Genomic DNA, 26,512 nt, shown 5'->3' on the forward strand with positions numbered 1-26,512 from the left:
CCTATCAGGTGGAGGGATTGGTTAAGAGAACATATATAGCTTTAGCTTATTTAGGTGTTAGTAACATCATTGGCTGCCCCTTATCTAGTAGGCATGCCTAGAACAACCTCTAACTACGAATAATGCAGCTAATAATAGAATAATAGCAGCGGATTGGCTTCCTGAACAATGTATAGTCAATCATCACATAAGCCATCCTAATTGGCTGGCACCCTCCTCTAACCTTGGACATTCTGCTCATTAGCAGCACATAAACAAAACGAAAGCCATGTGTGGGGAACAACGTCAGACAACTGCCCACTTCACCAATTAGCCTACCATCTCTCATTAGTTAGGCCTAGCCAAGGACTCTTCTTTGTAGTTGACCTTGCTGACTGTTCTCTTCTCCTGAAATTTTAAGGAAGTGAAGGTACATTGCTATTTTTGTCTGGAGCCTTATGAATAGGCCTTGTTTTCTGGTCTTGCACCACGTGTGAGGAGACCATGATTTTTCCATTCTGTCCTTTTATTTAGTGCTATTTGATTCAATACTAGGTGCTATTACTCTTCATGGCCTCTGGAGGCTTGATTGCTCCGTCTTCCATATACTTTCTGCATCTCTTAATTGTCCAATAGTTGGTACTCACAAGTGTTTACTCGTTTGCTTAATCTAAGAGAAATATGTCTTACGTACTTGGTTTATCCTCTTTTTGTATTTTGCAGTTGCTTCTCACTGTGGCATCCTTGATCCTTAACCAAACAAATATTCTTCGTTCTTGCACAAATTTGTATTCCAGTGTCTGTCAGCTCTGCAGTCTTGGTCTCTCTCCTTGGGGTTTGTAGCTTACTATTATACAAATCTGACATCTTCTCAACATGGCTGCTTTACTAGTGTTATATTTTTTCTACTGTAGCAAGCTTCTATATTTCGTATCTTTCTTGCGTTTCTACGTATATACATCTACTGCATCTCATCTCACTTATCTTCTCAGTATATATAATTTCTTCGTATTGACATGTTCATTTACTTTGTTACTTCAGTTACATCTTCATTCTTTTAAGTATTTGTATATCATTTCAGTGCGTCATCTTGTCTTCTATTCATGATGTCACTTTACACCTGCCATGTATCTCTGAAAGACGCAGGAAACCCCCTACTCTGGGCTAGGGTATTAGTATAACTAATTTGCTCAGAAGAAAGAGTCCAGAGGAGTTTACTTAATTAACAAAGTATCAAAAGAATTTGTTGTGCCTGATACAAGATTTTAAAAAACGAATTCATTGTGATTTAATCTGCACTTAGCATATTAATTACATTGCAGGAGAATTAAGAACATAGTGATCTATACAATTCATACAATTGACAATAAATGATTCACTCATTCGTCCACATAAAACCATCATACATGCACGTTCCATACAGTCCAACAACAATACATATATGGTAAAGACTGTTAAAAATCATAGCTAGCAGCTTTTAAATTTTAAGTAAAGTGCAATCAATGTACATGACCACTATAGTTGTCATAAAAAGTGGTCTACTCCAGGGGTGGGTCAATTAGATATCAAAACATGACCACATCCCCAATTTTCTCCTTTACACCTGCCAGACTTTACTTATAGTTCTTCTACGTCTAGTGGTGACTGCAGACTTCCTTCTACCACTTCAGTTCGAGGGTACATTCGGTACGGTTGCCTGAGCGCATAACGTCTTTCATATCTTTGATGCAGTATTGAGATGATGGCAGTTGTCATGCATAAGTTCTTTCTTGCTGCTTTTCCAATATGACCGCAGTGAGGGACGGGCTCCATGAGTGATGATGTGTACAGCTACTTCTCTAAAGATGTGAGAAACCCCTCCTTTTTAAAGTGTATGTCCTCAGGTGATTGGTCTAAAGCTAGCCTGCTTTAAGGGACCAGTCCCAGCTCCTGGCTGGAGTGGACTTCGCCCTGTTGATGTGACACCCAAAGTGCTTTGCTTTAAAGGAAGTGAAGGAGACAGGAAAGGGAAAGAGAGGCAATGAGAAACAAGATGGTGGAAGGCTTCTACCATCGTCTTGAGCCCTCCTGCCTATCATACTCCCTCCCCACCTTCTGACAACAAAGGGCTAAGGAGATGCATGCATCACCCTGGTGTGATGCTACTCCTCCTGAATGGGTGTGCTTCTTTGATACCTGGGCCCAGAACAGCTGCCTGCTGTGGGATGTCTCTGGGGTAGGGTGTGATCAGCCCTCACAAAGGGGATCAAAGGGAGGCTGGGTCCTCTGGGGTTTTTATACTGCCATTTGGCAGTATCTGCCCGTCTGATCCAAATACACATTCCCTTCCACAGCAGAGCCGACTCACAAGAGCTGACACATGTGCAGTATCAATTGTGAGCCTTGCTTAAACTGCAGTCGGAGCCGGTCGCGCGTGGATCATAAGGCTGGGCACTTCTGTAGCAAGAATGGTCGCTCTTCATTTTGTCTTAATGCATTCATCGGCACTAGAAGCTCTTTAAGCTTCTTTGATTATTTGCTGAACTGTACTGTGTGATATTTAAGATCATACTTTCCATTGGCTACACGTGATTTTATTGGTGGTTGTTTATGTTTTGGTTTTGCTCACAGGCTAGACCATGCCCTGAAGAAGAACCTTCATATGTCTGAAATGCATTGGCCATTTTCTTTTTAATTTTTTTTTATTTTATTCAGATTTGTAGAGCGCACGTCAGCCCGGGGGCATCGTGGCGCTTGTTACAGACAATATCTTAGTTACATAGGATACAATATTTACGTACAAGTTCAGTATTTACATTAACCATGGACGTTTGTCCCAGTTTACAATGCAGTATATTTACATAGAATCCTGAGATTATCTATTAGTTTGTGAGGAATGAGGTTTTCAGTTTCCTGCGAAAAATCGGGAGTGAGTTTTCCGCTCTATTGTCTGCAGGAAGAGCGTTCCAGGTCTTGGCGGCAATGTAGGGGAAACTTAGACCTCCGGCTTTGGCTTTTTTGATGCGTGGGATGTAGAGTAGGTTGGAGTATTGCGTCCTAGAGAGACGGGAGGAGGGTGGTTTGAGGATGGTCTCTGACAGATAGGACGGGGCAGAGAGAGAGAGGCATTTGTGAGTGAGGGTGAGGATTTTGAGGGTGATCCACTCTTTGACGGGAAGCCACTAGGCTGATTGCCTGGCATGGGAGATATGCTCTCTTCTTGGGATGCTAAGAGCGGCCCGGAGAGCATTGTTCTGTGTGACTTGGAGTCTGTTTAGGTTTTTGGCTGAAGTTCCTGCTAGGAGGGCAATGCAGTAGTCCAGTTTGGCTCCAATGGTTGCTCCAGCTATAGAGAGGCAGTTGGGTTTAGAGAGGTAAGGCTTGATGGCGTTTATGAGTTTGGTGGTAAGCGCAGATGAGGACGTGATTGCGCTGACTTGTCTAGTCATAGATAGTGAGGAGTCTAGGTATACTCCCAATGTTTTTCAGCTGTGGATATGGGGATGATTGAGTTGTCAATGGAGAATTTAGCGTACAGTTTGTCAAGTTTGTCTAGGGTGTTCTGTTGACCTAATATCATGATTTCGGTCTTGTCTCCATTGATGCAGAGGCCGTTAACTGCTATCCAGGCCTTGATGATGGATTAAATTGCGTGGAGTGCCTTGGCGTCTTCGTTGTATGATCCTGAGAGGGGTAGAAGTACTTGTGTGTCGTCTGCGTAGTTCGTGTATGTGATGCCGTATGAGTCCAGTTTGTCAAAGAGGGGCTTAGTGAACAAGTTGTAGAGTGTGGGTGCAGTCCAAGATCCCTGTGGGACCCCGCAGTGGATTGTCGTGGGAGTGGCGTTGGCAATGTCCGAGAAGACTTTCATGGCTCTTCCCTCTAGGAAGGATGTGACCCAGAGAGCTGATTCTTTGGAGAAGTTGGCTGAATGTGTGAGGTGTGAAGTGAGAGTCTTGTGGTCAACCAGATCGAAAGCGGCTGAGAGATCTAGAAGGAAAAGAAGAGCAGGCTTGTCTTTGTCCATGACTTGGGTGATCTGACTCTTCAGATCCACCAGGGCTATTTCTGTGCCATGTACTTTCCGGAAGCCTGATTGCCTGGTCCCGAGGATAGAGTGGGTTTCTAGAAAGTGTTGGATTTGGCAATGTGCAGCTTTGTCCAGTAATTTCAGGAGGAATGGCACCGTGGTTATTGGTCTGTAGTTGTTGGGTTGTGAGGGGTCGAGAGTAGGTTTTTTTAGGAGAGGCCGGACCCAGGCCTCTTAGAGGTTAGCTGGGATGATGCCTGTTTTGAAGGACGCATTGATGAATGCCGTAAAGAGCGGCGCAAAGCAGCCTGCACAGTCTTTGACAAGTTTAGGTGGGCAGATGTCGCCTTTACAGGGGGAGGGTTTGAGGTTTTTTAGTAGGTTGATAACTTCTGATTCAGTGACGTCCCTGAAGGAGAAGTCATGTATGGTGGGCTTGGACGAGGTGGATGGGGCGTTGGTAGGCTTGGTTCCTGTCTGTTGAGGAAGTGCTTTGCAGTGGTCTTTTGTTTTCTTTTGGAGAAGGTCAATTTTGTGTAGCATGGCAGCTTGAATGCTGGTACACCAGGCTACAGCTTTTATTATTTCATCCGGTGTATTTGGGGGGGAGATGAGCTCATTAAAGATGGCGAAGATCTCTTTAGAGTGTGATTTGGCATTAGAGATTCGAGTGTTGGCATTGGTGATAGCTATCTTGTATTGGTGTGAAATGAAATTGAATTTGTTTTTGGTACTGGTGCAGGGGTCAGATTGCCAGTTTTTTAGTGCTACTCTTTTGTGGGATCGCATTGAGTGCAGTTCTTCAGTAAACCATGAGTTGGTGTGTAGAGATTTCTTCTCTTTTTTCCATTCGAGTGGTGCTATTTCATTGATAGCTTTGGTGATGACATCTTTGTAGATGTCTGCTAGGGTATTGGGGTCATTGGCGAATGGGGATGCTAACTGGGGGGTATTGAGGTATGAGCGCAGGTTATCCTCTGTGAGTTTTTTAGAGCTTCTGACTTGTGCAGCGATAGCAGGGGTCAGAGTTCTGAGGTTTTTGGTGATGGGAATAGTGAACTCGATACAGTTGTGGTCAGTCCAAGGCAGTGAGGAGTTAGAGGTGATAGTGGAGAGGCAATTATGGTCCGCAATCCAATCAAGAATGCGGTCTTTGGCGTGAGTGGGACTTTCTACTTTTTGGGTGAAGCCTAGGTCATTAAGTTCCTTAGTGAGGGTGACTGCGGATTTGTCTTTAGTATCATTGAATCCGAGGTTGAGGTCTCCTAGTAGTAGGTTTTTCGTGGAGCTTTTGATATTATTGCTGAGGATGTGAACGATGTTTTCCTGGGAATCTGGGGTGATGCCCGGGGGGCGGTATAGTAGGTGAATGTTGATGGTGCTGTTGGGAGACAGTGTGAGTTTAGCCGATAGGAGTTCAGAGTTGTTGGTAGAGGGGTGACTGATCGGTCGGAGCTGGAGGTTCTCCTTGTAAATGAAGGCTACTCCGCCTCCTATTCGATCTGGCCTGTCTTGTCTGAGTATGGTGAAGCCAGGTGGAAGTGCAAGTGCAATGGCAGGGCCTGATGCTTTGTGTAACCATGTTTATGTGATGGCTAGTATGTCAATGTTATTGTTGGTTATGAGGTCATGAATATCTGAAGCATGAGCTGGGAGTGATCGGACATTGAGGAGGGCACATTTGATGTGAGGTGTGTGTGGTTTGTTTGTGGCGGTGCGAGTGGAGGTCGTATCTGATATGTTCTGTGTGGTGGTAATGACCTTTGGCGTCTGCCTGGATTAAGAATAAACAATTTTGTTTCCCGCCACCAGAAAATGTTTTTAAGGAAATGTTGATGAATAGTACAAGTGTTTGAGATTTAGCTATACTTTGTGAACAACCTACAGTTACATTACTGTTTAATAGTGTGCAGCCCTTACCATGGGCTCACAACTTGGACTTTTCGCTAGTAGATCTTGAACAATACTGTGTGCAGCAGTGTTTTGAAGGCATGCACATTGGAATATTGTTTTAGAGTGTACCGAAGTTGATTTACTGAAGACCAACACACACAAAAAGAGTGGTGCCCACTCCACTTCACTAATTCCTCACACTATCCAAGCCCCTTTTCAGTTAATGTTTATTTGTAGCGCATGCGCTGATGCTGAGGCATTCAGTGCAGAGGTCGAAGTGGGTGGAAACTAAAGGATATGATGTTCCTATACTTTTCGGGAAAGTCTGCCATCTTTTCCTTCCTGTTCCTGGACGGCAGGGAAGGGCTTTCTGATTTTTGCTTCCCTACAAATGTAAATTAGAACCTGGTTAAGGATGATATCTCAGCAAGATGTGACACTAGAATGTTATCTGCTTTTGTTTAAAATAGCCTGCGTCATGCATGATGCCAATTACCGAGCCGCCACATACTCACTCACTCACTATAGTGATCAGCATTTGTCTTCTGCAATTTAGCACTGTTAACATGACATTGCTGCAGACACAGCTGCACATGCCGGTAATGGGTGGAGGGGTAGAAGGATGGCTACAGTCCTGGGCATGTCCCTTAAGAGGTGTGAATGGTGGTGATTTGAAAGGTGAGGGTGCATAAAGCTAAATGCTAGGGGACAATGACTGAAAGTAATGGCAGTCGTTTAAGATGCATTTGCTTTTCACTGTGTTCCTTTCAGTCTTGATAGTACATTTGTTATACAGAGTATTGGGGTGGAATAGAGGATAGCCAGGACCCAGTAATGGGTTTGTATTAGATACAATTGAACGGTGGTAGGACCAAAGTCTTAATTAATAGCCCTTCTGGTGCCTCTGCAAATTGGACCTCTGATTTCTGGCCACCATCGTTGGGACTGTTGCTGGCCCCAGCTGGGATAGTCCAGAATCTTGGTGTTAAAATATCTTTCTCATTGCCAATGGGCAGCCAGATTCATTTGCTTTGTGGCCTGGGCTTCCTTAAATTGAAGCAGCTAAAAAGTTTTCCCTTTTATTCCTAAGGACCTCTATGCTCAAATTGTTGCAGCATGCCTCAAGGGCAGTATCGACTCTTGCAATGCTGCCTACCTTGCCCAGCCTGCATACTTAATCCACTGCTTCCATGTTCTGAAAATGCAGCTGTCTGTTTGGTTAGGGGTATTCGTATGGCCATCATGTTAAGAAGGCTCATCAATCTTTGCGTTGGCTGCTTGTTTCTGCACATATTAAGTTCAAAGCTGCCTGTATTATCCACCGAGCTTTGAATGGGAAAGGTGCCTGGCAATTCAGAATACATTGCAGCGTTATTGCCCAGGTTGCCACTTAGGTCTAGGTAGGCAGCACTATTGTGCATACCAAACTATTGTAAAGAGTGGCTGGGGAGCAGAGCTTTTTCTATCGCAGGGCCAAAACTTTGGAATACTCTGCCGTTAACTCTGCGACGTACCACAGACTTTGAGCTTTTCAGATGTGGATTAAAAACCCATTTGTTTGTGTGATTGATGGTTTCTCTTGCTGGTAGTGTGCACTGTGCCATGATGGCATTGGTGATAGCGCACATTATAAATACCTGATTGATTTATATTCGGGGGTGGGGGGTGAGAATGTGTATGGCCTCTGCAAGTGCCCAATGAGCACACAGTGACTATTAATCTAGAGAGAAAGAGAGATTCATCAGAGGGTAATTACGCTGGCAGACAAAACCACCATCCCACCCAGAAGGCCCACACTCAAGGCCACTTCCTGTCAGGGCCATTTCCTCTGAAGTCCTGTGGAGAGGACCCGACATGCAGGACTCCGATCCTGCAGTTTGCGAGACCAAGGAGGCCTTCCATCAGGCTTTCCATTCAGTTATGGAGCAGGAACTACCTTCAAAGATGGCAGCCTCCTTCGAGCTCATCTCGGCAAGCCCTTCTGTGCATGGGGTTCATGGCAGTGACGTTCTTGCCAGCACTGCAGCTTCTATTGCTACCCACCCTGACTGGCTACTGCTTAGTGATATAGGCAGCCCAAAAGCAAGGCAGCAGGAGAAGCCGGCGTCCCACCCAGAAGGCCCACACTCAAGGCCACTTCCTGTCAGGGCTTGTTGGGACTTGGATGAGACAGAGAGCAACCCTTTTTCCCGGCACAGAGAAATGTTTCTGCTAGAAAGGTGTTTTAGGCCTTGTCTTCTAATTGTTAAGTATGTATTTTCCTTTTTGGTATCTTTCCAAGATAGACAGTCTAGAACACTCCTGTTGTACTCTTTTGAAATACCACTTGGAAAAAGGGGACAGGGACAAGTACCACAGGTGTGGGTTCCAGACTGCTTTGCATAAAGTGGACAGCATTTGGGAAACATAAGAATGACCCCAGAATTTTAAATTTGGCAAATATATCTGTGATAAAAGGGTTTTATATTTCACTGACTAAGTATATGACACACCACAGGCTTGGTTCCTATTTCAAAACACTCACCATAACATTAAAATGCTAGGAACGCTGCACAATATATACTGATTTGGACTGATATATAGTGCAAGCACACTGTCACATCAGGTGCCTCACACAAATTTAACAAAAACCGATTACTTCCATTTGCAATTGATGTCATAGAAATGTGATTGTTGTTGCAGTGCTGGTGCTGGCACTTCGGCAGGGAGATGGTATGATGCAGCTATCATACCATCTCCCTGTCAAAGTACCAGTACGCTATTATGTGCCATCTGTAATGGCAGCAAAGTGGATTGCAGAAACCATCACGCTTAACTCCTGACGTTTTCTCGTTCACTGTCTATTCAACATGGGTGGCTTACCGGCAAAAGTTTCCACAATTATTACAAGCAGGCTACTCACCGAGGTTGCGGCTTCCTTGAAGAATGCCCCACGAGGCATCACCGTCCAGCTCACTGTACTAACTGCATTAATCTATTCTGTTTTGGAAAACAGTCCACACCACAGCACAGCCCTGAAGAAGAGCAAATGCTCGAAACACGTGTCGGCTGGGCACACACGTTTTGATTGCGAGGCTTACCATTAGCCAATTCATATAACCCCACAAATTGAAATTGATACATTATTTCATTAAATTTAATTCTCACAGCTCAAATGCATTTTATTGTGTACTAACACGTTTACCAAGTCACGGAACATATTATAAAGAGTGATTATTTTTTGTGGTCAGAATATAAATATTCATTTCTTTTACATCAATTGCAAATGTAAGTAATCATTCTTTGTTAAATTGGTGTGAGGTTCCTGATGTGACAGTGTGCTTGCACTATATTTAATTTACTTTGGATGTGTCAGGGAGAGACAACTCGTATTTGTCTCTTGCGCGACTCACAGCATTTCTCCAAATCTCTCCACTTGCTGCGCAGTAGACTGGGATTCTCCCACCTCTCTGAATTAACTGATTTGGACTGCCCAATGATTAGGGTGTGAGGAGAAAGTGATTGCCACATCAGCTGCTCCCATGGGGTCCAAGAGATAGCCAGAGAAGATGTTTCTTTTCCCAGCACAGAATGTAAGCAATGTCCCAGGGTGAGGATTGCTGTTCAGATGCTCAGTTCCCAGATGCACAGACAACCTAAGAATATATATATACATATATATTTTGTTTTTAATGTAATGCTTTTTGCAGATAATTTTAGCCATTGGCATACAATAGAAAATATCATATGCTTCTAGAAACAACAAACTATTCTCTACATTAAAAAGCAACAACAGCATAGACGAATGAGTAAAAAAGAAAGGAAAACATTACGTACAATACTAGATAGATGTATGTACTAACATCAATGTCTAAAAATCCTCAGTCTATTCGTTTACTTCCATTTGGTAGTCAACATGCATTCAGTCTTGAAAGTCTATTCACAAAGAATAAAGGGATTCCATACCAGCTCCCATCACTATATCCATATTTGGCAATTGTTCTCTGTCCGATTCATTAATAAACATTGCACTTTTCAGCTGGTTATCAAGTTCTGTTCAGTTCCAGTCCTCTTAGTTAATAAAATACATTGAATAGTCTCCAAAATGTGCATACCTGCAGCAGTAATCACAAGAGAGTTTGCGGCTACAATCGTAGACTAAAACGGATCTGTTTCAATATTGCTTGGCTGAGTGCAAAAACGCTTGCACCTTTTAGCATAGAGTTATGTTAACTTTTCACATGCAGTCAGTATGTGTCTACTAGATTCTATAGACTTTGCACACAATCGACAGATAGTTTATGCAGATAATAACAAATATCGGCTGCCCCGGGCACAGGTAATACGATATTGTCCAAGTGTTCTTGTGCTGAGACTGCCAGTTGAAGATATGCTGTATTATCCCTCTGGAAATAGCCATGTGCTGTGCACTTCAAATAGGCGTCTGGTAAGGCCGTAGTGGTGGTGGCTCCTTCAATTTTTAGAAATAGTTAAATACAGGTCACATTTTTGGATGGTACATAAAGATGTAATACCAAGTTCCATTCGCACAGCGGCCACTGGAGTATTTTCCCTTCCAACTGATCAAGCCAGCCCACATGCTTTTCTGGAATTGTTTCCATATCATATAGAATACAAGGAACTATGTATCTGGTATATACTTCAATAAGTTCCTCTATTGAGTTTCCACCCACTCTTTTAATAAAGTCCCTCTTTACCAGCCATCACTGCAGGGCTTAAGTTTTGATGTATGCATAGTATTTAGCAGAAGTGGGGGCACTAAAGAAAGGTAAGCCAAGGTAAACGTAAGTTTTAACCAACTAAATGCTGGTACCATTAATAATACCAATTAAAACTAGTAGAGGGATGACCTTTTCCCCATATGTGCATGAAATTGGTCTTTGTATAGTTGATATTTAGTTGATTGTCTTCTGCAAATTGTGCCAACCTGTTAATTGCTCTTTGCAAGCCTAGGGGTGTGCCGTCAAGTACAACCGTATCATCGTCCTACATGATCCACGGCACCTCAACCCCACCAATCCAAGGTGGGAAGCTTTGTGGCCTGGCAATAGTTTCCCTCATGTCAGCCACATATAGGTTGAACAGCAGAGGTGCCAGGACACACCCCTGCTTCAAACCCCTATTTGTGGGCATGGGGGAAGTAATGTTCCCCTCTTGCGAAAGTCGAACTGTAACTGTTGTGTCTGTGTTAAGAGCCTTTATGAAGTACAATAAATGTTTATCAATGCCCAATCTTTCCAGTTTGGACCATAGGATTTGCCGATCAACCTAGTCAGAAGCTGTTGTATAGTCGACAAAACATAAGTGAAGGTTTCCATCTGACCCCTTTAATACATCAGCTGTTAGCAGGTGCAATATCCCCATAGCCTGTATCGTGGAATAATCCTTCCTGAAACCTAGCTGATGGGGTTTAAGCAGCTGATTGTCAGTAGACCACTTGTTCAGCAATTTTTATAATATTGTCGCAAAAGGTTTACTACTTGCGCCTAGCATAGCTAGTAATCTATATTTATTGGGATCTGTACGGGAGTTATATCAAATTTTGCCAGTTAGGGGGAAGAATACCAAAAGTGCATATTTTAACATACATTTCATGCAATATTCGAGCCCAAAACTGGTGATTGGTTTTCAATACAACATTGCCCAAACCGTCTGGTCCGGAGTCCCTGGACGGTTTTAGCCTTGCCAAAATGTCCAATGTGTCCCTAAATTCGATGATTAAGGCCAGACCACCCATATTTGTAAAGGAGGATTCTTATTTTGCGTTACTATGGTTCCAGTATAGACCCTTTGCATGTACCTTCCAGTCTACTTATGCAATGACGCAAACTTCGTTAGGCACTGTTGCCGCCAAATATGTTCAATACAGGTACCAACATTTGCGAGAATCATGTGTATGAATCAGTCCGTATACCATTTTCCAGTTAGCTGATTCAAGACTGTATTTGTGGCTATGTAACCAATTCTTATGTTTAGTACTCACCGTCCCAATCTCCATTTTCTCTTTCTTGATAAGTCAAAATCTTGCTAGTCTTGATGGCCTTCACTTTCCTGCGAAACTGGTGCTTTTCTATGTGGATTTTATGGTAAATAATGATAGGGTTATCCATTCCTTGTATTTACATTTTCCCTGCCATATAAACCATAGGCTTTATTATTACAAAAAATTCAGCCAAAACTCCTTTACAATACTTAAGTACATCTTCTGGAGGACAAACTATGTGTGCAATGTATGTGTTTGTCCTTTTTTTTCTGTCCATAGTATTCTGTTGCCCTGAACATTACCTGACACTTTGCCTAGTTATATCTTCCTGTTCTTCTGATTATACACTTGGAGCATAACCTTCAGCATTCCATGGTCACTGAGTAATGAAAATTCAACTTCATACTTCATTTTCTTTACGGTGCAGCATATCAGTTACAAAGATACAATCCAAGCACGAGGCACTAGTGCCGTTAGTCTATGTGACAACCTCCAACATTGATTCATTCTTACAAGGCAAAAAAGGTATCGAGTTAAATTCAAGCAGTGCTTCCAACCACCTCAGGCGCTTCTGTATTAGTGTTCGAGTGTGTTCGGTTAATAATCTCCACTGTTCATCAGTTTGTAAATGTGTACATAGTGCATTAAAGTCACTGGCTATAATTATGTTTCCCTTAAGATTAATTAACTTCCACCTATACAGCAGCTCCAATGCCCATTTCAATAGTAAGTCTGTTTGTGAACCATCTGGGTGATCATATAAGTTGAGTATCAAGCTGCAATAGTTCCTGTTAGGGAATTTTTTGATTTGAACTGCTAGTCCATTCGTGCACACTACTCCTGAGCTGTAGGCTACCGCCGCACAGCCAAGGCGGAGGCCAATGCACAAGTTGCCCTCCAGTCTCGCCTTCTGCTCTCTAATTGCTGGTTGTACAAATGTGCGGTAGCCATCCATCATTAGAGTCGTCATCAACCAAGTCTCCTGCAAGCGAAATATGTCTGAGTTAGTCAGAGAAACATGGCCGACTATCTGTGAGGTAAATCGATCTGAAGCCCGTAGTTTTCCATGATAGAATCGGGCACAATGCAGTCTGTATCGAAGGTCAATATCCTTGTTCCTCAACAAATGGTCTACAATACTCATTGAGTTGGGAAATATTGGCCCGCCCTCTTTTTTTTCCAAGCAGATTTGCTGATAACTTTGCCCTCCATGGGGTACAGAGGAGATCTAAAGCGCTCCACATTTGTTAAGCCATAATAGAGCCGAACATAATAGCCCATAGTGTAGAATTTGTCGATAAATGGCACACGTCTTTCAACAACCATACAGCTGACAAATGTGGCCACCACTTAGTTAGTTTGGCTGTGAAAGGTGGGCAGTTTCACGCTTTTGATGTCTTGAGGCATCATAATGGATAGGTCTTCAATCTTTTTGAACAATGTCATTAAATGTCCTTTGTTTAGAAATGGGCTATGGCTGGTAGGCTCAATCTCCTCAATGCACACACACGTGGATAACAAAATGTAGATTTAGGTGGTTTGTCTCCTTGCAGGTTGTATGGTAGATTCATCGTACACAGACTGTCCACTTGTCGCACTTGAATACAGCCAGGCTGCTCTACAGGTGTCTCCATTTGATTGTTTGATCTATGGACCATACTACTCTCTATCAAAAGGGCTGCCTGTACAGCCGATTTATCTACAATGGTCTGAGGGGGAAAGCGGGCAAGTTTAGATTACATTGAGTACCCTTATCAGCTTTTGTTTGGAGGACTTCCATAGGCTGGCCTTTGTCTCCTTGCACAGATGGGATTACTCCCAAGGCTAGTGTGCCTTCCTCTGGTAATTTAAGCCATTTATCCTACGTGCCACACCTACACCCAGACAATTTAGGTTAATTGCTTCTTGTCCATGATTTACTTTTGTATTATTCGCCTATGACACAAACTTAGGTACATTGGTGATCACTGCCAATAAGAATACTTTGCAAGCTGCTTTGGCAGGGACTGCGTTGACCCGTTTGGGCTGCGGTATGGCATCGCTTTTTCTCTTTCTATTCATAGCCATTTTTGACTGGCTGCTTGGAGGCGAAGCAATAGTAATTTGAGGATGAATGCCTAACTCTTTGAGCATTTCCTTGCTTTTATTAGTTTCTGGCGAAGGCATAGAATAATCAGTAATTGAGGGCGGAGTATTGAGCATACTAAGCTCAATATGTAAATCCTTGCCCATGTCTTCTCCAATATACACGTCCACTATTTTCCCAAGGCGGGCCCTTTCAGTCCCACTATTAGATGGTATCACGGCTACTACCCTAGCGAGTATCTGCTAAATTGCCCGCTGTTCGTTGGCCACCACGGAATTTAGGCCAATAATAGCATCTATTGTAACTGCTATGGTATTCAAGCTTGCCCTAAAATTAGAGTCATCAATGCTGTCATCTTCCTGGGTAGTTGTTGCTGAACTATCAAGGCGTGTGTCTACTGCACCAGGCACGTGCCTATTTACCATATCTTCAAGGTCAGGCGCTGCAGACAAATTCGAAGGGGGTGGTGATGTAGTGAGTTGATTGTTACAGGTCTTTCCTGACAGTGATGCATGTCTAAGGTTCAGGCCCATATTCAAAAAAGAATTATTATTGTCGATGTTGGCCATCAATTTAGGCGAGCTGGCCACTACAGGAGGACATACAGGCTTTGCTGAGGAAAATATTGGGAAGAGATTGGAAGTCTTCTCTTGTTTATATGGTATTCTGTCTACAGATTGTGTGCACTTTACGATGGTCAGATCTTTACTGGCATGAACACGTTCCGAGCTCATCCTCTGTACTTCAAGTGAATGGGTCTCGCCCTCAGAGCATCGCCTTGGATCTCCAAAGTTTATGTTAACCATGGTGTCAGTGGGAACCCTTAACACCTGCTGTCGGCAGGGTTTGAAGAGACTCGGACCACTTTTAACTATGGGCTGATTACAATTCGCCAGGCTACATAGGGGATACGCGCGAAGCGACAAAGGATGGACGCTTCAGTCTAGGGCTGTCCATTCTAGGAATTAGGCTGTGAGTATGATTACAATGTACATGCAGAAGGCATTTTCCAAAAGTACATTCACAATCTAATGTGCGTGTCTGTTAATTAGCTTCAATTAAGCATATACCAATCAAGGCTATATGCTGTCTCAAAAAACCCGTTAAATTACCCCACGGCTCAGGACCAGCAGGGGCCTTCAGTTAAGTACAGTAGATGGAGATTTTCCCAGTGCTAGGAAGAAAGAATATGCCTGTGTGGGCACTGCAGGGGTGCTACTTACAATAATCACCTATGTACCCACTACTACAGTACTATAAGGTAGGGTGTCTTTTTAGGGTGCAAGCAGCTCATATGGCCCCATAGTCAATGCGCGCGCACTGTAGAACTTTCATTTAAAAAAAAGAAATTCAATGCATGTAGTGCATGTAAACACACTGGGAGCTGGCTAATATGATAAGCCAAAACATGTGCGTTCGGATGTGTATCTCAATGCTCGTAACTAGCTCGCCGGCTAGTCTCTCCTCTCCAATCTGCCACACCTACCAAATGTAACCTTAACCAGGAGCCTCCAGTGTCCCGTGTTGGGCGCGGTGCTGCAAACTCAGAACGAGGCACAGGTGCCACCAAGCACCCGTTCCCCCCTCTCCTGCTGACTGCTGACTCCACTCTCCGTATATACCTCCACCAATCCTCAGTCTCCGGCAATAGGTCCAGCAGATGCAACAAGACGTGGACAGCAGCACCAGGTAGTTTCCGATAGGGCTGTGGGCTGCTTAGAGGAAAGCACCTCAGTACACTTTGGACGTGCAGGGTCAAGCTGCACTGGCATCGATCGATGTGTTTCTCTCTGTCAGTTGCTTCCCACACACTCTGACAAAGTGCATTTTGGCGCTGTACCATTGGTGGGGACAAATCCCTCCAAAATGAAAATGCTGGTAGTTGGCTCGCAATATGGATGTCTCCACATGATCAAAGTGCAAGAGAGAGAAAGAGAGAGGTGAGTACTGGATTGATGTTTCCCAACTGACTAGCGTGTAATCATCCTAATGATGTGTTTTCACCACTGGTGTTACTGGTCCTGGGATCAAAATACCCCATGTCCAAGTAATTAAGGAAATTTTCATTCTTTTGTAGATCTGAAGATACTTAACAAAGGTGAGCAGTGGGGTCACGCCAAGGCAAGTCAGGTGTTGAAACAATAGATGTCCTGTGGAATTTCAAGCAATCAAGGTTACCCGGAAATTATTTCCGATATATCTATTACAGAAATAACGGAACTAGAAATTAAAACATTGGGAAAGAAAACTCAGTGTCACTCCCATGGATAACTTTGACATTGCCATCACTAGAATAGACTTTTCAAAGGTGTCTGCAAAACTGAAAATAAATACATAGCAAGAGTCGACATCCTTTTGCGCCTCCAAGTAGAATAGGACCATTGGGTGAATAGAGAACATTGGACCTAGAATCATTGAAAATACTGTTACATCTGTCAAGTTATACGTAATAGAAATTAATTTAGATGAAGGTGCAGGCCATAGGGATGCAGCAATGCCATATTAAAGAGAGTGGACTTAAGATGGTATTTACATTCATCCCACCGCTCACAGAAGAGTATTGCATTACCATCTTTAGAAGGGCCTGCGAGGAAGGACTTCAGCTGTGATTAACCCTTCAGTGGAGGATCTCTCACAAAGAAGTTAGCCGATCTTTAATGAAATATCTTGAAACTTGTGTTCCCTATGCCACAGAGGGTGTAAATGCACAAGGATGGTTGAACCATGTACTGTGAAACAATGTAATTCTATCATGATTAGTTTGGGTGTAGCATCTCTTTGTACTTGCTTTCATCATGAAATTGAGATGCAGTTGATAAAGTATTTTTCGTTATCTAAGACAATCAAACACGTTACTGGAAAATACTAAGTTGTGTAACTATACAATTATATTCTTGTTTAACAACCAATACTTTGTCCGGATGCCAGTAACAGGAGCAGTTATTTACACCATTCTTCTCATGTGTTTGATGTTAGCAGAAACCATGGCTGGAATAAGTACCACAAACATGCCATCATCCTACTACAATATTTAAAAGATTGGTTGCTGGGATTACAAAATACACTTAAAGTACTGTCTGAATATTTTGACATGCTCATGGAGTGACCAGATCTCCTTGAGTCTTTTCTTTTTGTGACGCTATTAGAGGCTGCCATGTGGAAGGATGAGTGCCACAACTCCACCACCTTAAGAACTTGACCTGTTTCACAGTGCAGCCAGCCCATCCAATAGGGGAAGGGCCTGCAACCTGTGTCTCTCCAGATGTGTTGGACTATGATTCCCATGATCCCTCACCATTGACTATGCTAGCTAGAGTCGATAGGGTTTATAGTCCAAAACATCTGCAGAGCCAAAGGTTGCAAACCCCTGCTAGGTATTTAAAAAGACAATAGCGTTATATCTACAACAGTTTCAAAAGTGCAAATAACCTGAATAATTTGATTACACAAGTAGAGCTGGTCCACCTGTGATCTAGGTTCTTGAAGGATTTGCTCTTTGAACATGCTGCTTTGTTGGTTGGTGTGTGTCTCCCTCTCTCCCGAGACCCCACTGTTAAAAACACAGGGCCTCATTACAAGTTGGGCAGTATTCCGGGGGTAAATCTGCTGGAATACCACCCAACTGAATTACTGTTATTGCCATTTGGTCCTGCGGAATTACTTTTGGATTACAAGTGGCGGTGTGCATCCCCATTTTGTATGAGTCCATAGTACTCTATGGGGCTTTTTTGGCAGAATTACCCCAGCAGTAATTTGTGCGGTGCTAATTCTGACAATTTTGCCAATTTTTCTGCAGATAGTTGGATGATTGACCTCAAACCCGGTGCTGGGGGTTAATCATCCACTCCATGGCCATACTCATAGAATGGTGGAGCGGGAACACTTGCAGTAATTCCGTTACTGCCAATTGTTTCCGGCTCAACCATACCTGTAATGAGGCCCACAGTGTATTAATGCAGTCATCATTTCTTTATTTAGTGTTATCTTTCTACATCTCCAAGAAATTGTGAAGGAAATGGGCTCTTAATAGGGTAATATTGTGACTGAAGTCTTGTGTACCTTTCGACAGACATTGGTTGAATATGGAGCCAACGTTACAATGCAGAATCAAGATGGAGAGAAGCCTTCGCAGAGTGCCGAGCGCCAAGGCCACACCACGTGCTCCCGATACTTGGTGGTTGTGGAAACCTGCATGTCACTGGCATCTCAGGTCGTAAAACTAACCAAACAACTGAAGGAGTAAGTTTGAGACTTTGAAATGTACCATAGAAAGATTCACGCTACCTTAATTCTCCTGCGTGTGCCTTTCCTAATCGTTTGGCATGGATCGTCTGATGACAAATTGATGTGTGAAGTTGCATGTTACAAAATTGTGCTTTGTGTTCTCTGATATAGCTACTGTTCACTTATAAACACATATGCTCATCCTGATCATTAAAGAAAACTAACAGTTCAACATTCCCTGCAGGCAAACAAATGAGCGTGCAACTTTGCAGAACCAACTACAGAATCTTTTGGAATCCCAAAAATCGGAGTGCAGGTCCTTGCCAACATCTCCCAGGTAACAGGGTCAGAATCTTTGTACTTTTAGTAGTGGCATAACACAATATGTGCCCCCCCCCTGTGAGCCACGCTGAGACGCCTTCCCCAAACAAGGCAAGAAAGCACAGGCCGAGCCTCACTACAGGCTACTCTGGAACACCACACATACCCCATGCGCATGATGATCATGCTGCTTCAGGGGCATGCCATGTACTGCAATAGGGGAAACATGTAAGTATGTGTTTTGATCGAACTTTACATCTTTCACCTAGCATAGAATTAAGGAGGCTGTGTATGACCTGTGGCACCGAAACGGACCAGCCACCTCAGTGCATGGCCAGTAATACTCTGCACAGTAATGATATCACAAGAAAAAACGTTCATGCTTGTTCTGCCAACCTATGCCAGTATTCCCATGTACGGACATACACCAGTCTAATGCCGCAGGAAGAAAACGTATTTCTGGCTGCACAAATGCTTCCTCCCACCACCATGTAAGAACGCTCTTCATGTTCAGTTTGACCTTAACATCACTAAAAAATGCAATGTCACAGAAAGGGATCATCACCTTGCTGGCTGCACAAATACCCCCCCATGTAATGACACTCATGTTGAATTGAATTTGCTCTTAAGGCAGGTAACAAAGCCATGCATCAGTAATACAAAATCTCCATGCTGGTTGCTCAAATACTCCCCCTGCGACCATTTAAGAACACTCATTATATCAACTTTGCCCTTTACGCCAGTTCAACATGCAATGCCACAGTAAGAAAGCATTTCCTTGCTTGGCTGCTCAAATGATGCCAGCCCCCCCACCCACCCTCTCCCGTCCATATACAGACTTCATATTGGCCTTGCCCTTAATGTGAGTAAAATAAGTCTTGCCACAGAAAGCACATGTCCAGGCTGTCTGCCCCATTGATAACTCCCTCACACACCATATGCTCCTCGACGTAATGTTGACTGTTGGCTTGAAAGGTTATAATGCTTAAAAAGTGGCCTATTCTTTGCACAATTCATGAATCGGGGTCAGTAACACCAACACAAATATCAACAGCCATGTTACTGTAACATTCATGAACTGTCAAAAAGCACATCACACAAAAAAGGAAAACAAGTGTTTCATCGTTCTAGCAAGTCCATGTACATGAGTATCCCCCAACAACAGGACATTGAATGCATGAGGGAACATTTGAACTCATACAATCTACATACACGTGTCCCAAACATTTTCATAATTGAATTGATGAGTATTGCCCTCTGTAAAAACTTCTTTACCTTTGATAATACATTCTTTTTGCAAACTAGAGGCATTGCCATGGGAGCATCCTTTGTCCTAAGCCTTGTTTTTTTGTCCATGTCATCATTTGGAACAGAATTCATATTATCAGACAACAATCCATTTAAGAACAACTTCTTGTCTTGGAAACATTACATAGATGAAGTTATCTTCATTTGGGAAGGAACAGAGGACAATGTATAACAGTTTTTATGTAGGCTTAACTAGTGTGACAGCAACATCTACTTCACCATGGAATAAGACTGTGACCAGATTCATTTCGCGGACCTGATTATTGATCATGAAGCAAGTCACTTAGAATGAAAACCCTACAGATAACCCAGCGACTGAAATGCTTTCTTCATATTCGAAGAAGTCATCTCAAACACATTAAGGATAATCTGCCCTACTGGCAGTATTTACAAATCAGACGCAAGTGTTTGTCTGTAACTGAATTTTACAACATTGCCAGCATGCTAGACGAGAGACTCAAAGCCTGTGGGTACCCAAAGAAACGTATCAGTGATTCCAAAAAAAGGGCCCGCTTCACACCGCAAGAATCACGGCCACAAATCAAGAACAGACCCAATTGACATGTGTGATTACACATGGCCCTAATAGGTTTGAAGTAAAAACAAATGATAAACAAATACTGCCCCTTTGTAGAACTCAATCTGCCTGAAGAGCCACCCCTGTGCTTTGCTTTCAAACGTTCCAAGAACTTACGTGAACGTCTTGTTCACTCACAATTTAAAAAGGAAATTCCTAAATCACATCTTTGGAACTTACAACCAGCCATTGGACATCTTCGCTACGGCAGTTGAGTGGTGTGCAAGTTCACAATGAAAGTGAAAACGTTCCAGTTTGGTGACAAACAATGGGAATTACACAGTTTAACTCACCACAAAACCTGACAAGTGGTATACTGCATTGAATGCCCCTGTGGTTTAAGCTACGTGGGGCAAACCTTGGCATCTGTTCATACTCACATATCGGAGCACAGATCTAATATCTGATGTAAAAACTCCTTGGTGCCACTAGTTTCCCACTATATGAAGTATCAACATACTCCAGATGAACTGTTATGGTGGGTACTAGATGTTGTTAAACTCATACCCAAATGCCCAATAGAGCTTATTAAACAAGAAGGCCCATGGGATGCAGAGGTTCAACAGGCATGTCATTGGTCTAAATTAACAGTTTCTGCCCATAACATAATTATTGACACGCCTAGTGTGCTTTGATGTCAATCCAGCCTATTCAGAACTGGCACTTTTTCAGTTCTCCATCGAGCAGATTAGTGTTACCCTCTGACATATTTTTCCAAATAGGGAGAACTCCAAGCACATGTACAGCATATGGATTTAATTTATTGTGATCCTTTGCAGACACAGGGTCTAGTCCCCACTTCCCACACTGCTAAGTCTCCTGCACGGTTTCTCTTGAACAGCTTTGAACTGGATTCAGTTTGTGGATTTACAGCTTCTCCTGCTGTCCCGTAGACATTGAATTACCAATGCTTATCATTCAACAAGGAGGCTGATGTCATTGCACCCTCACGTAGTCACGTGAACAGTCCTCCTCACCATGACTACTGTAATGATGCCATTGTTTAGCTTTTAGTCCAGAGACGACCAGCATGTCTTACACTGCACCCTCGACTTACATTAGGAAATCCGAGAATCCTCAAAGCAGGTAACTCGGCCCAGCTGAGGTTTTCTATTGCTATGTCTAATTTCACGTCCACACAGCGCTCTAGAATGGCCTTCTCGGCTGCAAGACCATAACGATTACAATGGCAATGTCCACCACGTGAACCCACATATAACCACGATTGTGTCTTTTTGTTAAAAGAACTGTTAATTTGCTTAGAGATCCATGGTCCAGGTAATTTATAATACTGGCACCATTCCAAATCACCATGTATTTGTACATATAGCGCAACAGTGATTTCTCTGACAACTTTGAACGTCTTCTTCGTTCTCTTCCCCCTTAGCCCGCATCATTTTTTTCCTGCAAGATGAATGGTTTTGCGTGCAGGTCCTAATACTAAATGCCTCATAGCAAAGCCCAATGGTTTTCCATTATCTGGCACTAGGATTTCAACAATGTGTATTTCCTTACTTTTGGCTCTTTTTCTACCCCTCTTGAAAATTTGGATTATTTTAGCTTCCTAATCCTTTAAAGTACTGTTTTCGTTTCCTTAGGGCCTCACATTATCCCAGCCCTGTGCAATGATTCCTCAGCACTCCACTACCGGTATACGGGCTTGCTGCATAGAGTTTTACATGTAGGTAAGCAGGCTTAGGCTCACCATTTCTTAGAACGTTTGAGTCATCTGCAATGCAAGCAGGCGACTTAATTTCATTTTCGTCTGTATACTATAGGGTCTTAAACTCAGTACTGAGGAAGCCGGTCTATACCAAGTAACTCTGCCGCAATTTATGAAGGGAGGTTTGCCTAATGACACACGTCCGTGACTAAACCCATACGTTGACGTCTAGAAGACCCAATACAAATGAAAATAACTTTATGAAATTGGGAAGAATGTTTAAACTTCCAGATAACTGACCAAAGTTGTATAAATAATTTGATATTGTTTCCTACGAATGCAGACACAGTGGAGAATATTTGGAATATTAGCTATGATGTGAATATTCATTGTCATGCATCCATGATGAGGTTTTGTGTGATTTGCAGCACTTGATTTAGTTCAATAATTTTGAATACCTTCTGCACCAATAACAAATAATTTGAAGAATGTGTTGCATCTTATAAGGGTGCTGATTTTTTCGCTTCTTTCTCCACCACCTATCTGGCTTAGTATTCTGTCTATACCCGGCATGTTGTCAGGGATCACCACCAATTCGGTCTTCTTCTTTGCACTATTCTGAATTTTTTCCTTGATTGTAAAAGTCGTCCAGACCTACCACTGCTTATTAAATGTGACTAATTGTAAATATGTATATGTTTAGAGATGAATAAATTCGTTTCGAATCGTCTTGACACGAAATCCATTTTCTCTTGCCTCTTGCACTTTGCAGATGCTCATATTTGGGACTCATTTTGGAGCGCCAAATGATAAAAACGTATGAATGAATTGTGTTTTCTGGTGGAAGTCGATTTCTTTCTTTAGTTTTCACTAACCCAACTTCTACTGTGATAGGGCTTTGCCCTGTGGTATAGATCTTGTTATCAGCCAGAGAAGGGTCTGCTCTTTCTGGTCTACGACTGACTTGAATCCCAGCAATGTGGGGGAGGAGCAGAGAATGTCCTTGTAAGTTGGCGAGGGGCGGATTTCTCAGCGCTATGTGGATACAAGCGAGATGATTTATCGTGAAAATGCCTCTATGGCAACTGAAGTGGTAGGGACGATGTAGAGAAGTAAATGCTTGTATGGCAAATCATGCATCCCACAAATAACCCCACTCAGGCACTTAATTGCCTTTAATGAATGAATGCACAGTGACTAACATTGTGTGTTCCATTTAGCCTATCCAACTCGAAAGGGTGGTGCTACTTGGAAGAAGTAATACATACATATGAATTCACTGAAAAGGGGACATTTCATGTTACTGCTTCACTGAAACACTCATATCTTTTCAAATACAAAATAAAAGTGCTGCATTGGAAAGCAGGCGTATCACGCACAAACTTGGGCTACTGTTGGTACAATTCATAAACTGAGATCAGTAACACCCAATCAAAGGTCCTGAGCCACTTTACTGTTACATTAGCACCCAAACGCGGACAAAAAATGTTTGCCTAACAAAATCTGTAAAATAATACTCCTCATGATAAACTATGCATATTCATACTGGTGGGATGGCCGCCACAGGTGGATTAAGGGGAAAAGGATGCATGAGTTCAGAAGCTACTCTCACCCTCAAATCGCTCTCCACTCAGTAACTAACTGATCTAATCCTTAGCAAGAACTAGGCAGAAACTGGGGCAGCACTTTGCCCTACTCATCCCTGCAGTACCGCTTCAAGTTTGCAGGGAATGCATGCACTTGGCAGGTGAGATCAAGGTTGCAAGAAGTCTGATTTCTACAGATGAACATGGGCCAACCAGGGCGGTATTGGGTGGCCTTTCAGTAGCATGACTTCACCCAAGTACCCTAGAGCTGGAAGAGAACTTTTAGAAAATGCCATTACCTGCCTGCTCTCAACAGACCAACACTTATCCTATAAATGTAAGCCAGAAACTAGCACTGTGAGTGAATGCCATCTGGCAGAGGTGCTCAAGCCATAGATCTATTAGTTAACAAAATGATGCAGGTAATTCCATTTCAGAAAGGGAAATCTAGTGATCAGATCCCCCTGTCCTAAAGCTCCATGCCAAACGCATAGTGTACACCTGTGCACAGCTGGAGTAGTAGTCTGATCTGTAGCACAGAACAGTGACAGCCAAGTCTCTGCTGTGCAGAGGCTGCATTTAAGATTTACACCCCTGCTCCAAAATACATAACTATGAGGTTGCGGTCCTGGTGGCAAGTTAAACTGTAAATATAAGCCATACCTGGGTTAGAGTATGGTAGCCAGCCTCTCTCATATCCAAGCCACAGCATCCATCTTGTTTCTCTCTGTCTCTATCTTTCTGTCCTGTCCCCTCCCCGTAGCACAAAGCACTTTGGATCTGATGTCAGAAGGCAAAGTCCACTTTTTCCTAGCACAGGGATTGGACCCCTAAAGTAGACAAGCTTTAGTCCGATCACCTGGGGACCATTGCCTGTAAAATAAGGAGTCTACCACCACTTCTTTGAATCATCATTTGGACTTCAACTATTGGAGAAGACCCTCTGGAAGGTGTGTGTCAGCCTCCCCCATGTTTGAGAGCCTGGGAAAAGGACACATCTTGTCCCTGAGACCCTGGAATGGGACCACAAGCTTCCGGAGAGCCAAGACGGTCAGGATTCCTGTCATTTTGCCATCAAGCCAACGCGAGCCATGGTTTTAACGTGTCCAACTCAGTTCGAGCCACCAGGAACCTCGGGAGCTGCTGTTGACACTCATCGCCTTTTGAACCCCAGTTTGTCCATTCAAACAAGTTTGCCATTGGTCTGCGTCAGCTGAAGTGTGTTGTTGTTGCCTCAGCTCGAACAAAGAAGTGCTGCTGCATCTGCCTTGCTCAAACTGCCATGCACCACACCAATCGAGACTGAGCAGATGCTGGTGTTCTTCCTGTACTGCATCCCTCAAGCTGCATCAAACCCCCTCACCTGCGCATCCCGGCATCAGCCCTCCTGCCATTGATCCTTGACCGTTCAACCTAATATGGTGACTTCCACAATCCTTGTCTCTCTAGGCACGTCAAACCGCAGTCTTCTTCCAGTGCAACCCGGCTTTGACACCTGCTCGACTCTTGGACGACCACGACTGCCATATTTTGAGCTGACTCGAACTACCAAACATTGCTGAGAAGCCTAGTTTTCCATTGTCAAATTGCGAGGACATTGCAAAAGGTACTATTGACTGATAACTACCCCTGGGCTCCATTTTGGGCCACAGAGTCATAACAACTGTCTAAGTCACATGAATCCCTTTTTGCAACCAAAGTTCACATTATTTTAAACATTGGGTAATGAGGTGGGGAGAAAAGGCAATAATGATCAGAGTGCTGCATCGGCTATCTTTGCATATTCTGTTCTTTCTACAGGGATGGGGTCTTGTTGTGCTTTTTATTAGTTATTATTGTGCATGGTGTGTTTGATTAAAGTATATATATATTTCATAGAATCTTGACTGGACAGTCCTTTGTTTTGGACTGTTATACCTAGCTGTTTGGGATGCTACTGAACCACATTCACACCCCTCTTAAGAGTATAGCCTTCCATCAGCCCACATTACCACAAAAGGAAAGTTGTATGTCTCAACTGTGCCTGTTGATTGTTATGGATCTTGGTTTGTAGAAGTGTGAGGGCTGAGTGGCCGGTTTAGCCTCTACTCACCCTTGTACCCCTGCAGGGCAGAAGTCAGTCACTTCATCACAGGACCCCGGCGTTAAAAAGATAGGGTGAACAACTCTTGAAAACTATATGAAAAAGAGTCCTGATCCCAATACTATCCATGTGGACTTGTTCCGTTCTCTGGAAAGCCTTTGGGCCCCACTTTTGCTCAATGTCTTTACCATATGCCGAGAAGCGGGACATTTCCTGAAACTTGGAAACATGCTGTAATTTATCCAATCTATAAAAAGTTCCCCAGATCCGCCCATGCCTCATACCGGCCACTCTCCTTACTAAACTCCCAATCTAGGGCCTGATTCACAGAAGCCTTTTATAACAGCGCAATCCCATTGAAAAATGCTCTCTGAATCAGGCCCACACAATCTTTGGGAGGGTAATATTAGCACTTCTACAATCATGTGTAGAGACAGAAAATATTATGTCCTGTACGCAACAGTCATACAGAGAGGGTTTTGGGACCGATCTGTAGGCCTTGAACTTCATATTGAATTTTTGTTTTAATAAAAAAAGAAAGGATATATTTAGCCTTTTGGGACCTTAGTACAGCTTTTGGTTGGCCAAACTATGGAATCGACAGAAAACCCTGAATTGTCCGTTGGAATTGATAAAACATTTGTCCTTATTACATGATGGCACAAGCGCTTGTGTCCGAGCTGGCAATGATGTATACTGTAGAGCATGGTTGCCAGTAAACACCAGAGTCAAGCAGGGTTGTGTCCTTGCGCCACTATTTTTCTTGTAAACAGTTTGCACAATACTCTACTCATTTTTGG

The 26,512-nt window shown here is 43.1% G+C and overlaps 1 protein-coding gene across 8 annotated transcripts in view; it reads left to right on the plus strand.

Annotated features, from left to right (window-relative positions):
• The window catches only part of SNCAIP (synuclein alpha interacting protein), a 666,776-nt gene that overhangs the window by 582,113 nt on the left and 58,151 nt on the right, over window positions 1-26,512 (plus strand). For all 8 annotated transcript variants that reach the window (XM_069625574.1, XM_069625570.1, XM_069625572.1 and 5 more), the window contains 2 exons: window positions 18,020-18,189; window positions 18,419-18,511. In XM_069625574.1, the coding sequence (XP_069481675.1) occupies window positions 18,020-18,189; window positions 18,419-18,511 (263 nt within the window). The remainder of the gene's footprint in view (window positions 1-18,019; window positions 18,190-18,418; window positions 18,512-26,512) is intronic.

This window comes from Ambystoma mexicanum, chromosome 6p (genome assembly GCF_040938575.1).
Source record: "Ambystoma mexicanum isolate Mex_15411 chromosome 6p, UKY_AmexF1_1, whole genome shotgun sequence".
Classification (NCBI taxonomy): domain Eukaryota; kingdom Metazoa; phylum Chordata; class Amphibia; order Caudata; family Ambystomatidae; genus Ambystoma; species Ambystoma mexicanum.